The sequence below is a fragment of the Leopardus geoffroyi genome, chromosome B3 (assembly GCF_018350155.1).
Source record: "Leopardus geoffroyi isolate Oge1 chromosome B3, O.geoffroyi_Oge1_pat1.0, whole genome shotgun sequence".
Classification (NCBI taxonomy): domain Eukaryota; kingdom Metazoa; phylum Chordata; class Mammalia; order Carnivora; family Felidae; genus Leopardus; species Leopardus geoffroyi.
In genome coordinates, this window is record NC_059337.1 from 90,609,612 (window position 1) to 90,626,031 (window position 16,420).

General features: G+C 32.7%; 1 protein-coding gene across 4 annotated transcripts in view; it reads left to right on the forward strand.

Annotated features, from left to right (window-relative positions):
* Positions 1–16,191, forward strand: part of LRFN5 (leucine rich repeat and fibronectin type III domain containing 5) — a 249,623-nt gene extending 233,432 nt beyond the window's left edge. For 2 of the 4 annotated variants that reach the window (XM_045450786.1, XM_045450785.1), the window contains 3 exons: positions 1,889–2,601; positions 9,312–9,355; positions 15,800–16,191. In XM_045450786.1, coding sequence (XP_045306742.1) covers positions 1,889–2,601; positions 9,312–9,355; positions 15,800–15,817 — 775 coding nt within the window. In that variant the 3' untranslated portion in view covers positions 15,818–16,191. Of the gene's footprint in view, positions 1–1,888; positions 2,602–9,311; positions 9,356–15,799 lie in introns of those variants that run through there. The other 2 variants (XM_045450788.1, XR_006704975.1) reach the window with 2 other exon arrangements.
* Positions 16,192–16,420: the final 229 nt, after the last annotated feature.

Sequence of the window (16,420 nt, forward strand, 5' to 3'; positions counted from 1 at the left end):
ATAGACTATTATTACTCCTAGGACACGATGCAAAATCATGGTTTTGAAATATACATATATATGTATCTTCTACATATATATATATATATATATATATATATATATATAATCTTCAAGCTTTTCTAAAATGAGATCAGCTCAATTCTTACATACTCAGATGAACTCTTGAAGATAATTTGATTTTCATTCATGTATGGAAATGAGAGAACTTTTTTTTTTTTTTTAAATGAACATGGACTGGTAGAAAAAACACTGGCCCAGCTAGCCATATGATCAATTCTAGGCAAAGTTCTACATGGCTGAGTTTTAATTTCCCCATCTTTAAAAGCAAGAGATTAAAGTAAATGGTTTCTAAAATCCTTCTCATCACTAAATGTATGGTCATGTAGACTATGATGCATGCATAAAGTAGTTTGTCCTTCTTATACTCAGCTCTTTACCTAGGCTATCCATTATGTATCCCTTTGTCAAAGAAGAGTGTATATCTCTGTCCCTCACCTTCCTGTAGCTAATATATATATTAACTTGCCTCTATCTATCATCTATCTATCTATCTATCTATCTCTATATATCTATGTATCTATCTATTGCATATATATAGATATATGCAATATGTCAGTTTCTAGTTTCCAAATTCTAATATTTTAATCCTACCATGACAAGTAAATTCTATGTGACCTTCAGAAAGTTGCTTGAATTTCATGACTGCAAAGCTTGTCATGAATAAAATAGTAATGATGCCTACCTCATACAATCATTGTAAGAATAAAATTATGGTGTTCCAGAAAAAAAAGAATGAAAAGAATAAAATTATGGTATAAATAATGTGCTTAGTAATGCCTGGTATTTATCATGCACTTACTAAATAATAGTGATTTTAATCAGAAGTAAATACTCTGGCCTAAAAGTTGCCTGGTTCATTAGAACACATTGTCTAGGTTGTATAACAGATTACTATTGCCAAGTTTTAAAATTTTCTAAAAAATTTTTTCAGAGAAAATATATAGTTTCAAGCATTTTTTTTTCTAAATGAAATCTCACTTTAGGTCATATCTGGTTGCTACTAAAAAAATGTGGGAAAAAAAAGCATCCACAGAAGAGTTTGTGATATAATGAATTCAGAGATGTCTGTAATGTTTATCAAACTTTAGAAACTGTGTTCTGAAGCTAATTTCATCAGCCCACAATGGGCAGAACAAAGGATTTATACTCTGGTCAACAGCATTGCCCTGTTCATGTTTTTAGGATAATATTACTCATGCATTTTCATCAACCTCATTTATAGATAAAAACATACTGGGAACCAAGTGTTGAAGACAAAAGAAGTGGGCTGAAATGTGTAAATGAAGTATTTTAATCTTAGTAATTATCTTAGTTATTAAAGATAGATTTACTGGATACCATTCCATAGCAGCTTATAACTGATTTGGAAAATAAATACTCTGAAATGCATTTCCATTCTGGTTTCTAATGTGATTGTCAGTGTTTTCCCTTCCTTCAAATTGGCTTTTAGTCACAGAGGTGTTGTAAGTGCTAAATGGATTTGTTTAGTAGTCAGATAATGTCACAGTCACACCTTTCAAAAGCAATTTGTCATAAATGATTTTTTAGCAGTGGCTTTTATTAGGAGTTCTGCTTTGCCAAGCAATGTAATTAGTAAGCTTGTCAAGGCATGGCACAGGCACCATTAATATAATGCAGAATCCAACAATGAGTCTTAACCATTTTAACTAGGTAAATGTAAGATTAGATCATTTCCCCATATTTCATATCTGTTATAAGTATGCTTATCTTAATGAATCCTGAAATGAAACAGAACTGAAGTCATAACGCCTGTGTGTTTATATGTTTTGTTTCGTATATTAATGCAAATTCCATTGTCCCTCAGAATGATACCTCCCACGAGCAAAACTTTTCTTGTCAATAACCTGGCTGCTGGAACTATGTATGACCTGTGTGTCTTGGCAATATATGATGATGGCATCACTTCGCTCACTGCCACGAGAGTCGTGGGTTGCATCCAGTTTACTACGGAACAAGATTATGTGCGATGCCACTTCATGCAGTCCCAGTTTTTGGGAGGCACCATGATTATTATTATTGGTGGAATAATTGTAGCATCTGTGCTGGTTTTCATCATCATCCTAATGATCCGGTATAAGGTTTGCAACAATAACGGGCAACACAAGGTCACCAAGGTCAGCAATGTCTACTCTCAAACTAATGGGGCTCAAATCCAAGGCTGTAGTGTAACGCTGCCCCAGTCCATGTCCAAACAAGCTGTGGGACATGAAGAGAATGCCCAGTGTTGTAAAGTTGCCAATGACAATGTGATACAATCTTCGGAAACTTGTTCAAGTCAGGACTCCTCTACCACTACCTCTGCTTTGCCTCCTACCTGGACTTCAAGCACTTCTGTGTCCCAGAAGCAGAAAAGAAAGACTGGCACAAAGCCAAGTACCGAACCACAGAATGAAGCCGTCACAAATGTTGAGTCCCAAAACACTAACAGGAACAACTCAACTGCATTGCAGTTAGCTAGTCGACCTCCTGATTCTGTCACAGAGGGGCCCACATCTAAAAGAGCACATTCAAAGCCAAGTAAGTTTCTCACTTTGCCTGCTGAGAGATCCAGAGCAAGGCACAGGTACTCCCTGAATGGAGGAGTAAAGGAATACTATTGTTATATTAACTCACTGAACACACGTGGACTGTGTTCTCAAAGAAGCATGTCTATGAATGCCATGTTAATTCAGTCCCACAGTTCTGATGGGCATAGTGGAAAAACAACTCTTTCAAATTCTGAGTGGATATCGGAAAGCACTGTGTAACCTAGTATTTCTTTTTAATGAAAAAGTGATTTGAAATCTCCATAGGAAATTGGAATTTGAAATTCCAGTTTTGTTTTTCTGATACATAGCTACTAGAGCCAAGATGTATAAACCTTCCAGGTATAGTTTAATACATGAAGGTAACATATATGAAGTAGTTAGGGATAAAACGTGACAGAGCACCAGTGCCTTCTATTCTAGGGCTGGCTTCCAGGTTCTACAATAGCAGAACACTAAATAAAGGTTATCATCAGACAAAAAATGTCTTGCCTATATAAATAATGATATTTTCTCCACTCTTACAAAGGCTCACTCATGGCTGATAAATATTTTTCAATGAGTAGATTGTATATTTTTTTCAAGGACAATGGTGTTTCTTTCCAGGCAGATATTATAAAGAACAACCTGTGTTGTTACGGTACTTAAAATACTCAATAAGTATATCCAGACAGTGTTAACATAAGTATGCTTCTAAACAACATTCTTGGTTCAGGTGCCTTAATGGTCTTATGGTATTTCTCACCCATGCCATAGCTTTATGCCATAGCCATAGTGGGAAGCAAAAGAAAATGCAATTGATTTTGCATTTATCAAAAAAATTAGTTCAGTTTTATGTCACATGCCACAATTTTATATGCTGCTACCTGGGCATGTGAAGGTGTTTTTGTTCATTCGGTACACATTTGCAAAATGAGTGAATTTTATGTTTTTCTTAATGTAAGTTAAAAAGAGAGACAAAAAATAAGACTGCCTTATCAAAGGAAGGTTTATGTTTATCACTAAGTAAAATAAAAAATCCTTTTAATGGAATTCTTATTACATTTATAAGCAATATAAAGGCATTGCTCATTAACCAAATGGTGATTTCATTTTTCCCTTCTGCCTATAATTCTCAATTGGAATGTTTCTCTCTTAGAGTAAATGTATTCATTTTAACCTAAACCTGTGATGAAATTTAATTAGATATCATGCAGCTTAGTGCATCATTAAATCATGCAGCTTAATTTATCATTAAAAATGTTTAAGGGCACCCAGGTGACTCAGTCAATTAAGTGTCCAACTCTTGGTTTTGGCCTGGGTCATGGTCTCAATGTTTGTGGGATTGAGCCCCATGTTGGGGTCTGTGCTGACAGTGCAGAGCCTGCTTGGAATTCTCTCTCTCCTTCTTTCTCTGCCCCTCCCCACTTTGTGCTCTGTCACTGTCAGAAATAAACATTTAAAAATTTTTAATTTAGTCAGACAATAATGTTGCTTTTTGATAAATGGCATTCCTGGACATTCACTGAAATCAAGGTCTATAGATAAATGTTCCTATTTACTCATTGAAAATCTTACATTATATGGCAACTTGATGGTAGTTTTTTAAAGATTGGTAAGTGGATGTTAATATTAAGAGGTTTCTCGATGTTTGAAGTGGGAGGTTGAGAATGAGGCTCATGTGAGAACCTTGCACAACAAAAAAAAATTAGCCATAATATAATAAGATATGTATTTTATTTATATAACGTACTCCATGAGAGTAAGTTAAACACAAAGTTTATTATCTCGTACAAATCATTTTATTTTTAAAAAAAATTTTTTTTCTATGTTTTTATTTATTTTTGGGACAGAGAGAGACAGAGCATGAACGGGGGAGGGGCAGAGAGAGATTGGGAGACACAGAATCGGAAACAGGCTCCAGGCTCTGAGCCATCAGCCCAGAGCCTGACGCGGGGCTCGAACTCACAGACCGCGAGATCGTGACCTGGCTGAAGTCGGACGCTCAACCGACTGCACCACCCAGGCACCCCTCGTACAAATCATTTTAAACATTAAAACACAGATAAGGAATGGTAGTCATTAGTTTAATTTCCTTCTACTAGAGGCATATATAAAAATGTCAGTTAATTTTAACTTGACAGAGGCACACCTTATACATGATTTATCATGATTACATTCAAAAGCAGGTAAAATTAAAGCAGTTCGAGATTATTCTCCATGCAAGTCTTGAAAGAAATTATCTAATGTGCTAGTACCAACTTAGATGTTTCATAAATGCCTTCTTTGCCCCAGTTCCCTTTCTAATGTTTGCCTTTCACATTTCTAAAGTCTAATCAGCTTTCATGGGTCAGTTGTATAGTTCTTTGAGGAATAAATGAGATTACATGTGTAGTCGTATTTTGTAAAATCAAAAGCATTACTCAGAGCAAAGTGTATCTCCCACACAATTTCTGTAATCATGCTCTGATCCCAATTTAACATTTCTAATTAACTTCAAATAATTCTTCAAAAGGTGCTGAATGACAAAAGCATATCACTTTTCCCTTTCTTAGTTTTTACCTACATGGTATTAAAAAGTCCAGAATATATAAAGGCTTTCAGACTTAAAAAAATTAATCCCCAAAAAGAAATCTCTGGTATTATGAAGGTTACGGTCAAGGGGACTCTGAAATCATGCATAAAGGCCACAGTGTAACATATCTACTCCAAGCTACTGATTAACTTATTTTATATTTTTCATTTGCCTGTATTTTTAAAAATCAATTCCCTGCTTATGTTTCAAATGAAACTTTAATTAAATATCTCTTATTTCTTATAAACATTTAGAACTCTATAACATCTAATCATGTGAAATTTATTCTGTTTGACTAAAGCCATTGAAACCATTTAATTTTTATTAGCTTTACAAGACTATTTTCAGGGTGTATTAACCAAATGCTTGAACACTTGTTTTTATAAGCGTTGAGAAGGCCTTATGTTTCTGCCTTTTCAAAAAGTTTGTATTTTGAGAGAACAATGAAAGATTGGCCTATCAAGAGGGTCAAATGTTTTTGTTTACAACTATATGAAAAACTTTTCCACCAGGGCAATTTCAGTGTGAAGTGACTGAAAAATAAATCGTTGGGATGGTTGGAGGTTATTGAAGGTACCTGGTATAATGTCTGAAACACAGTAGTTACTCGAGTGAATGAATGAATAGATAGATAAATAAATGAATGAATGGGGCCAGAGACGAAGGTGCAGTAATAAGAATTTTGATTATATGCACAATGGAGATTTTTGATCCGGCTATTTTATTACTATAAGCAAGAAATTCTATCTCTTACTATTTTTCTTTCTGTTATTTCTTGCATTTCCCATTTAACCAGCTATACATATGCAATCCAAAGCATATGATTTGCTGTTGTTGATTATGTATAGGTTGTATACATTGATTTTACTTCTTTGTTCTCAATTACTTTTTTTTTTTATTTTTAGCCATTCTACACTGTGATTTCAGGTTGTTCAATATGAAAACTAACAAAAAATGTATTTGCAGATTTTTGCTCTAAACATTTCTTTTTAATTATACGTCTTCCTGTGTTGTTTTTTGTTTCTTTTGGATAATTGTCCCCCAATTCAAAAATGCCCCCAACTATTATTAAAGTAGGTCTTTTGATTTAATATATGTAATTTCTGAACATCACAAAAGGATAATGAGGCATCCAAAGCTTCCTCAAAATCCTAAGTGGAAACAAAGTTTGGTTTGATGAATATCATTTATTTTTACACTACACTAGAACAGAGGTGCATTAAATAAATAATTTAAATTAGATACAGTAATACATTCACGGTGGCTAATTTATTTCCTGAATTATTTTTTAAACTATTAAATGCAGTTACTTAGGTTGAGGTTATAGCAAGTATTTTATGCTTTCAGACAGTTGATTTTAGGAGCTCTGTAGATATATTTCACTAAAAATGTTTCAGAATATATGTTGAGAATTATTATAAGCTATTTATAAACATCATAAATCTATTACCTGAATGATACATGCTTTCTCCATAAGAATTGAGAAATTAAAAAAAAATTAAATGTATTCCACTTATCTATAGGAATCTCTTTTTAGCTTTTCTTGAGAAGTGTTTCCTGCTTCAATTTAAAGCACTCAGGAGGTACTTACTTCCAAACTAAATTTTAACTGTTTTATTTGCTTGTATTATTACTAAGGGGAAACTAAATATTTCATTTTTAAAAGTAAAAACCTAGAGCAATTATCACAAAATCCACAACAATTGCCTCTTAGTTTCTGAATTTTACTATTTCCCCCGTGTTATTCACAATACTAAGCTTAATAATAATCATTTAAATGCCAATAGTCTAAAAAATGTCGAAAACATAAAGTATCTTGCTGTGCATAGAATTGAGAAGGTAAATGGGACATTTTTTCAAGGATTGAAGATCTGAACCCATTTTCTTCTTGGTGTGACAAAATCCTACTTCAGTTTTATGATGCTAAGAAAGCAGTATTTACCATATTAAACAGAATGAAGACTACTTCCGCTTTCCCTTGCTCAGTCTTCCCTTGTGTTTCAGGAAGCGTCCAGTCTTTCTTCTTTAACAGTGAATGTGGATGCTTCTGCCTGTGAGTGTTTGTGGCATTTTGGGGAAAGGACTTCGGCACAGAGATAGGCTGGATGGGAAAAGAATTTTTTTCTTATCCTCCTTAGTTGATGATGATAACCATCATCATTATATAATCATTATTATTATCATTACTGTTATTGACCTTATAATGTTTGCGAGTTAAGTGTCCGTTGAGTTAAATTTATGAAATAAATTTAGATAAAATAAAATAAAATAAATTAAGAAATAGCTTGTTTTTAAAATTTCATACAGAAAAGGAAAATACCCAAAATGTATGACAGGAATTTTGTGATAGTTTCAGAGCTCTGTCTTTTCAGATTACTCAGTCCTTTTCTTCCCATACTAGAAAAGTGCGTGCTGGAACTACAAATACATTGAGTTTTGTCAAGTTTTGGGTTGTTTGTTTGCTTGCTTTTTGCAACAAAAACAATCCTTGTCGCAGTACAGAAGATCACTTAATAGAGGAAGAATGGTATAAGTATTACTGTGATGGAGTCATCCTAAAAATGTGGTATTGTCTGAAGTGAGACATATATAACTGGGAGTCTGTTTAAGTATGAAATTAACTTATTAAATTATGGTGTTAATGTATTTGCAATTTTATCAAATATTACAAATAGTCCATGTAGCAAGTAGTGTACTATTGTCTTCTGATTTTGTCAGCTATTTCAAAGTCAAATTTAGGATCTAAATTTAACCTTGATAAAACACATACACAGTATATACTTATGTACCTAATATATAGATATACTAATATGTATGCTTATCAAATTAATCCATTGAAGTCAAAATTTTGCGTCCTGCAGCATGGATTGTAATTAATGTAGCAAAATTATATTTAAATGGGCTGGCTACCAGAGTACTTATCCCAGAACAACTGCACAAACTATACTTCTTATTTATAAGATTACAATGGAATATAAGCTCTCTAGTAGAAATTTATTTTTCTGAACTTCCTAATGATCTCTACAACTTGTCTAATTTCCTCTACTCTTTTCAAGAAGGTTACTGTTCATGAATTTTAAAAATTAGCAAAATTTTTTTTCAAATATATTCAGAGAAGGTCATGAAGTCCTTTTCATTTTGTGTTTAGAAAGTGGATGTACGTTTGATCTTGCCTGAAACATGAACTAGGTAGATATTGTGATTCAGCTCCAGAGTATGTCCAATAAATTATTCAACTAACATGAGGGCTTATGAAATAGATTGTGTTGGCTCTACCATAATGTAATTTACTAAACATTTTTTCCTGTATAATGTGAACATGTCTTATTATTGTTTTAATGTAAAACCTAATCTCCAGAGGCCATTATAAATTTCTATGAATATTTGTGTTTGAGGTTCTATAAAAAATATTTTGTACTGTTCTCTTCACACTCACCTCTGAACCCTGAAAATAACTTTTTCCTGATTTTTTTCTTATCATTGTGTCACTTCTTAATGACTAGGAGTATTTGTTTAAAAAGAGAACATTTGGAAAGAAAGAGAATGTGTGTGATGCAGGGCTATGTAATGGTATTAAACACTTACAGCCAATTGGAACATACATGTGGACATGTAAAGACAGAATGTTTACATATAGACCATTAGTGTTTTACATGAAGATAAATGGGTACTTCATAAAACATGATAGTATTTTGGGAGCTTTTGAATAATGATTATCATAAATGATTATTTAATAGTCTGCATGTTGAACATGGTGAAGCTATGTTTCCTATTTTGGATTCTCTTCCTTGGTGTATCTTTTATTATTAATCGTATGCAACTCTAGCTGAAATGTTAACTTTGAGTAGGGAAAAATAAGTAGAAGCCTGATTCTCTTCCTGAACTCTTTCTGGAAAGTTGCATTACATAATTTCTCACTTTAGCAACTAGGACAATATTTTTAAATTTCTACGTATGTATCAGGAAGTAGTCATAGACAATTATAAAGTCAATTGCAATTAGTCCAAGAACTGGTAAGTTAAAAAAAAATTAGATAAATCTTTATTAAGAGAAATCTTACCAAGATTTCAGTAAGAAGAGTTTTAGGGTCTGTTTCTTAAAACTTGAATTTGTGTATTTGTTTATGACCCTGAAAATTTTATTCCCAGATGCTTTGCTGACTAATGTTGACCAGATTGTCCAGGAAACACAGGTGAGATTTTTGTTACCTGTCTCATAATTCCGCACTTAAGTGGGTATATTCTGTTATAAATAAAATTTTAAATGTTTTTTGCAAGTTTATGTAACTCCTTGAAATTTTCCATTAGAACTTACTCAATGCTCAATGATACAAACTAAAATTCAGTTTGGTTAAATGGATTTCCAGTTATTAAACTTCGACATATTTCTGGTTAACTGAACATTTCTGATTCATACTGTAAGAGTAAAGGGAATACTAATGTGACTTTGGAGTCATTCTTGTAGTTAGTTATCCATGATATAATGTGCATTTTTACAAATATTTCCCAGTGTGAAGATAGTAACTTATTAAGAATGTATTAACTCCTGTCTTTGACCCCCATATCCTAATTGGAGCTGAAATGATACATTACACCTTACTGACAGTGGATGAACACAACTGTTTCAGGGTTATCTAAAATGAATGAAGCCACTATAAAATGGAGCAAAAGGCTACATATGAAATACTCATGGTATTTCTTTTGTCAGCAACTGATTACTCTTCTGTTTTTTTTTCATTTGTTTGTGTGTTCGGTTTTTTGTTTTTTGTGTTTTTTTTCCTTTTTGGAAGTTTCAAATGAGTATTTGATTCCTGCATTTTAATTGGATCAGAATGTGTGCTTCCAGAGTGGAATAGCACTTTAACAATCTGTTCACACAGCTGGAAGCATCAGCCATTTGCTTAAGTTTTGGCACAGAAAAAATATTCTGTTTTTAAAAGTTCTAAAAAAGGCCACTGATTTATTTTCTAGTAGTAAAAATAGGGCCTTGTTTTTGTTTTTTGTTTTTTTTTTTAACATTTTGCATTTAAAAAAGAATAACTTGGGCAATCATTCAGGGTTTCCCCTAATGAATTCGACTCCCAAATCAAACACTTTTTCCTGCATCATCCCTTTAGTGAGTTCAGGATCCCATTCCCAGGTTGCAAAAATAAACAGATGACACTGGAAACAATCAATAGCAGAGTATGTGGCACATACTCTGAGTTCTATGTTGTGTCCTCAGCTGACCTGCGTTAAGGTGCGTTGTATCATCAGCACCCAGCAGTTTGCTTTCTCATTCTGAAACTCTCTCCCTCTCTTTCTGCCTCCTTTCCTCACCACCCCTCTCCTCCTCTACCCCCGCCTCTGGCTTCCAAAACTCCATTTATCATGTAACTTTGGACATCTAGCTGTTTTGAAAGAGAATATCTTTAGAAAGGAATTAGAAAGTAGATGGTTAATCTATCAGAAGCACAATCCAGAAGGGTGCTGAATGTTATATAAGGATTGGAAGAGTGTTTTTTCAATTATGAATTAATTTCCCAAATATTTACATTTCACAGGACATGTTACATAGTATTGTGTTTGTTTATTTCACTATGTTATTAGAAGTCAAATTTGGATAAAAGCAATTTCCTCGGGAGTTTGCATATTTCTCTAGATAGTACAGGTTTTGCCAATGAGATAAGTATGTAAAATTTCCAATAATGACTTTCTTTGTCCTAAAGTAGTTAGTATGAATTATAAAAACATTCAAAAATCTAGAAAAAATGTAAAAGTAAATACATATCTGTTAAACCTACCATACCATTTTCTAGTATATAATCTTTCAGTGATTTGTCATTTCTACATGAACTGAATTCATGTGTACATGTGTGGCATGTATTAGATTTATATAATGAATGTGTATATGTGGAATATGTCACTCTTTAAAAAAAATATTCTGAGTCTTTCTTTAGTTCCCTTTATGAAACAAACTGTCCTAGAAACTTTTTTTCCGCTTTGGCTATTTTTTTTTTCCTATAAGCGTTACCAAGAAAAACAAATCCACAGGCAAAGAATAATTTTAACAGAATTTACTGGCAATACATCATTCACTCAAAAAAAAAAAAGAGAGAAAAGAAAAGAAAACTCCTTGCTACATTTCTGTTATCAGATTGAAATCACTGTGAGACTGCAGTGTAACCAGTCTTGGTACTTACGTGGTAAATGTATTCTGCCATAGCCAGCCTATCGTTTCTATAACTGTCAACACATCCAGTGAAGCCCCTTCAAGGAGACTGACCTGTGAGCTTAGTCTGCTCATGGTCTTTCTCGGCTTTCAGCAATAGCTCACCCTGGGTCGGTGGAGTGAGGTAGAGCTGGCAAAGATGTCTGATGCTCACAGCTTCCCAGCTCTTTTTTGGGGTGGTGGAGGGTGGGGAGGAAGGGATATAAATGAATGAAGGGATATAAATTTTTATTTTAAGTTTATATTTCCTGCAGGGTGGTAACAAATGCTGTTTACTACCCAAAGGCAAAATTTAAATTAAAATTCTAAGTATGTATATATGCAGTAAAAGTAAGCAAGAAACAAACAAAAAACACCCTAGAACACATTTTTTGTTTTTAATATAACAAAAATGTTAACCATGGCAACCATATTAAATTAACTATACCGCAGTCCCTCATAGAACATCAAACTCTAATAGGAAGGTACATGGATGACAGAAAAGTTTCATCTAGTCAGTGGTTTAGGTGTTCCTCATACTGATGTATCTGCTAAGATAATTTTTCCCCAAGGATGAAGAGTTAATACATGTATACATTTTCATTTCCATTAGCAAGAATACACCCTATGCCAAATTTTTCCCTTAAGACCTTTACTGCATATGTATAGAAATAGATTGAACTTGGAAAATATCTAGTATATGACGTATGATCCTTCTATAATAAAATTTTAGGATTCTAATCACACTAAGACGAATTGACAGGAAAGGGAAGAGGAGTCATTGATAAAACTGGTGATAATTACATGTAAACTGGCACTCACATATAAAGTAATCTTGTGTTTGAAAAGATTGTTATACTTCAGATAAATAGAGTAAAACAATTGATATGCCATGTTTAGAAGTTAAAATAGGAACAATTGACTAGTTGCATTTATAATGAAAATGCCTTAAGTAAACTTTTCTTTAAAAGTATTTGGCAAATTCAGACCAACAAAATATGTCCATTGTGTGTGTGTATCTGTGTGTGTAAGTATGCACAAGAAATTCCCCTAATTCTGCAACTGCTTGCACCAGCCTTTAAGGTAATAGCTTCCTGATTCTAATTAATTTGACTTCTGATTATTCTGTTTAGTATCAATTAAGGTGTTTAACCGATTTACACTTTATCATAAAATTCCTGCTACAGATGCAATAACCATGATAAGAGTTCAGTTCTTTTATGGAAAGTATTAAGATATAAATGAATAAAAGTTAGTGATGCTGATTGTAAAGAAACAGTGACATTTTAATACAGGGTTAGGAAAAAAATATGAAATAAGAGCAAAACAGCAAAGCAAATGTATATTTATGATCCAGATATCTTTCCAATGTTATTTCCCAGTAAAAATGACCAATATAAAATATTTGGTTCTGTAACTTTTCTTTCCTATGATATTCCCTTCAAATGAAATTTTTAAAAATAAGAATGATAGAACAGGCACATATGCACATATGTAGAAACCATTGAACTATTTTTATAATAATTAAAGCATACTTTTGACATTAATTTGAATGTTACAGTATATAAGAAAAAAATAGAACCCTAATGTCAATAATGACTTCTAGAAATAATTTCCTTCTTGGTTAGATATCCTAACTATACAAGATAAAAATCATTCATAGTTCTTTTATTTATTTATTTATTTTTTTTTTTAATTTTTTTTTTTCAACGTTTATTTATTTTTGGGACAGAGAGAGACAGAGCATGAACGGGGGAGGGGCAGAGAGAGAGGGAAACACAGAATCGGAAACAGGCTCCAGGCTCTGAGCCATCAGCCCAGAGCCTGACGCGGGGCTCGAACTCACGGACCGCGAGATCGTGACCTGGCTGAAGTCGGACGCTTAACCGACTGCGCCACCCAGGCGCCCCCATTCATAGTTCTTAATTGCATTCTGAATAAGGGTAGTAACAGCATTTTCCCACAATACATTCAAATCAGGACATTTTTTCTTCTCCTAATATTGGAGTAGCTTTAATTTCCTCTTTTCTTTGTAGTACTGTTAATAAGACTATCTGTCCATAATATTTTGCATGATATCATTTCACTGTTAAATAACGACCATTACCAAAAACATCCTGAGCCTATCTCAAATTCATTGTTGTTAGTTCTTGTAAAATTTTAACATAATTATTATAGTCTATTTTGCTTTTTTTCCCTTTGTGATGCTCTTATAATTTGGTGCTCATATTTAGATCTTTATGGAATCATTGTAAGAGTTTGCCTATTGATAAGTAAAAAGTGTTATTTTTAATAGCCTACATATATAAGTTTTTATTCAGTTTCATATTATGTCATCATTTCAATAATGGTAGTAACTTCAGGGTAGGCAAATTCAGACCATAATTTCCAAAACTGCTAATTGTCTAATATTTGAAATGAACAGCTTTTATAAAAGCCATAATTTCATAGTTTGTTAGTAATGTTTTATGTAATTTGGAAGTGAATCAAAAACTCTTTAAAATATGTAAGCTTATACAATCATTAACTTGATATTAAAATAGATTCTTTATTCTGGAAAGGTTTATTATTTCTAAAATCAAACTAGTTATACTGCCCACTATTTTTCTTCTAAGTGTATTGTGTGGTTTTTATATCACTACTTCTGCGAACTTTGGTATGGTACAACTACATCTTTTTACTCTCAAAAGGGACATATGATTGGAAATACAAACAGAAATAAATTCTCGTAACCCAATTTCACCAAAATAAGCAAGCTATACTGTGAACCTAATAGATATGAATTTAGATATAATCCCATTGTAATTTAAAGTGATTTTGGAGGGGCGCCTGGGTGGCGCAGTCGGTTAAGCGTCCGACTTCAGCCAGGTCACGATCTCGCGGTCCGGGAGTTCGAGCCCCGCGTCAGGCTCTGGGCTGACGGCTCAGAGCCTGGAGCCTGTTTCCGATTCTGTGTCTCCCTCTCTCTCTGCCCCTCCCCCGTTCATGCTCTGTCTCTCTCTGTCCCAAAAATAAACGTTGAAAAAAAAAAAAATTTTATAAAAAAAAAAAAAAAAAAAAAAAAAAAAAATAAAGTGATTTTGGAATGTTTTTCTTAGAACATTCCAGATAAACAATGATATCTATATTTTAGTAGTTTCCAAGGTAATTATTTTTTATAAATAGGTTTTACATCTATTACCTACTAACAGTGTTCAAACGTTGTGTAAATCTTTTGTTAAATAATTTTCAAAAATTATTGTTTATACCAAAAATAACTTCAACTCTGTAGATGAAATATTTTTCCTTTTTTTTAAAAAATGTTTTATTTTTAAGTAATCTCTACACCTAATGTGGGGCTTGAACACACAACCTCGAGATTAAGAGTCATACACTGTACTAACTCTGCCAGCTAGGCACCCCCAGATGAAATATTTTCTTAAATAAAACATCTCTACAGTATTTTCCTACCTTTATCGCGTCAAGTGTGTTCTACTCCAAATATGTTCTACATCAGCATTTTGATATACAATATGCTTCTATATTTCATGATTCATTTGTGCCATGCATTTTATAACCCGCAACTTGTAAACATGTAGTTGTTTTTGAATGGCGAGGAGAAAATTACGTCTATTTCATATTTATGAAATTATATATTTCTCAAAAATTCTTTTTCATCTCCATCAAAGATAGAATTTATAGGCATGTCTTAAATCTATGATACTGAGAACCCACATTAGAGGAAAAAATTTTACTGTTTGATATTTAAATATTTTTTATATTGTTTTATTCAAAATTATATTAACTATGGATTGTCTTTCTTGTGCATTATTGTCATTTTACATATTTATTTGTTCTGTGGGTGAGGAACTAATTTATGAAGAGGAATAATAGTCTTCACTGACATTTCATGTATAATTAAATTTTATAAAATTTCAATATGATACAAAACTCTCAACAGACTATACTTAAAAAGTAGAGATCACTTAGGTTTTATGTGTGATGAACAAATGTGATCTAATATGCTTATAGTTTTAAAACCAGTATGATTATTTATTAAAATTTAAGTGGTATGCACTAATGAATACAATTATTATTTTTTCTTAATTGAGAATATAAATGTGAAAAACATAGTAAGGGAAAATGACTTCCCACAATTTGCCTTTGACCTGCATAACTATTTAGGCTTAATACATTTAGATTTCTTTTTACAATGAGACTCTTTTATATATTCACCAATTTGAAATTGCCAAATAACATTTTAAGAGCTGATGTGCGTGTCTAGATAGTTTTTAGGGGTGTATCTTGTATTTTATGGCAAAAAACTCCTGCCTAGGTACTTATAGTTCAGTAACTTCTAAATTGCCAGCACAATGATCTTATTACGTGTGTATTTTCTCTTTGTTTCTTTTTCTCTTTCTTTCTTTCTTTCTTTCTTTCTTTCTTTCTTTCTTTCTTTTTATTTTAGAGGCTGGAGTTAATCTGAAGAGCACTGCTTCTTTCTCTCCTGAAAAAAGTTGCCACTGATATTTTTACTGGATAAAATTTAAACATGTTTCAATTCACAAAGGCCAATTGTTGAACTGGTGTCCTAGAAGAAATTGTTCACAGGAGCCGAAGCAGAAGTCTCTGATGCTGGTGGAACTGGCTCTATCAGACCATGGTTCATCCTCTTTTAAAGCCAAATTTTTTTTTTCTTCTGGCCTACAAGTATTTTCTTTTTTTTAAAGAAGGAAAGAGAAAAGCCTACACTGGCATCGAGTTCTGTATCAATCCATGTTACATTGCCATCCATGATTTAAGACTGTAGAATCTTGAATAATCTATATCACTTTAACAAATAAATGTTTTACTATGACAGAATTTGTACAGTGCCTGATTTGTGGAAATATCAGTTGCTTCAAGTATGAATGGTGAAATGATGACTGTAAGAACTAATAATACTATTTTACATTTATGTAATGCAAAACCTTAAGGAATCACAATTGCTTTATAATACTGGAACTATTTCTGCCGTGACTGAAGCTCACCCACGTCTGTGGGAGAGCAGTACAGCTATTTAAAAAGCTTTACAGCAGTTTTATGCTTC